The sequence below is a fragment of the Terrapene carolina genome, unplaced genomic scaffold (genome assembly GCF_002925995.2).
Source record: "Terrapene carolina triunguis isolate 2854851 unplaced genomic scaffold, T_m_triunguis-2.0 Scaffold194, whole genome shotgun sequence".
Taxonomy (NCBI): Eukaryota; Metazoa; Chordata; order Testudines; family Emydidae; genus Terrapene; species Terrapene triunguis.
In genome coordinates this window covers 5,886,558-5,887,562 of record NW_020664545.1, presented here as the reverse complement: position 1 = coordinate 5,887,562, position 1,005 = coordinate 5,886,558, and the positions used below count along the sequence as shown (strand labels likewise).

Sequence of the window (1,005 nt, the reverse complement as noted above, 5' to 3'; positions counted from 1 at the left end):
TTGTTGCTGTGGCGCATGTGATGTACGTAATCTTATCCAGCTCAAATCCCAACACACCCCAATGCCAAATTATACTAGGAAATACACCGTGATTCTTTCCCAGAACATGTGCAGGGCTAATGTGTTTTGCCAAGCTGCTCAGCCCTGTTGCATTCTCAGCAAAGCCAATTGCTTCAGCGTTTCCTGTTTACCCATCAGCTGTACCCTACTTTCCGGTTGACACAGAACCCCGGCCCAATCCCATCTCCGACCCTGCCCCTCTAAATCCCCCCACAGCTCCCCCTGCTCCTGTCCCCTTCTTCCTCCCCGCCCCCATCCTGTTCTTGCTCTAATTCCCCATCCCTTCTCCCTGCCCCCCTCCCGGGCCCAAATCCCCACACTCCCCCTCCCTACGCCTCTCTCCCCAGTGTCTGTCTCCCCGCCTCCCCTAGGGGGCGGTATCCCCTCCTCTACCCCCGCCCTCCGTGAAGTCACAAATCCCCCGCCTCCCTCGCAAAAGCGGCTGGGAGCTGGAGTCCCTCAGGGTCCGGCCCCGCCCCCACGCCCAGGGCCTGAGCCTCCCATAGGTTGGCGCGAGCGCGGTGGGCGGGGTCGCTCCCCCCACCCCACCCAGTGAACTACAGGTCCCGTCGTGCCCCGCGCGCGCGAGAGAGGCTCAGTCCGGCAGCAGCAGGAGGAAGCGGTTCGGAAGGCGCTATCCCGCTCGCCCGGCCGCCGCGCTCAGGCGAGTCCCCGGCTTCTCCGCGGCCTACCTCGGTTGTCGGCATGGCCCGGCCGCTGGTGCCTAGCTCGCAGAAGGCGCTGCTGCTGGAGCTGAAGGGGCTGCAGGAGGAGCCCGTGGAGGGGTTCCGGGTCACCCTGGTGGACGAGGGCGACCTGTACAATTGGGAGGTGGCGATCTTCGGGCCCCCCAACACCCACTACGAGGGCGGGTACTTCAAGGTGAGGGGGGCGCCAGGCCTGGGGGGGGGCCCGTAGCGAGGGGCCTGGACTGGGGGGGGGGGG

General features: G+C 65.4%; 1 protein-coding gene across 1 annotated transcript in view; it reads left to right on the top strand.

Moving 5' to 3' along the window:
- Positions 1-660: 660 nt before the first annotated feature.
- CDC34 (cell division cycle 34) overlaps positions 661-1,005 on the top strand; it is an 11,571-nt gene continuing 11,226 nt past the window's right edge. Inside the window, exon 1 of the mRNA XM_024221937.3 lies at positions 661-942. Coding sequence (XP_024077705.1) covers positions 766-942 — 177 coding nt within the window. The 5' untranslated portion in view covers positions 661-765. The remainder of the gene's footprint in view (positions 943-1,005) is intronic.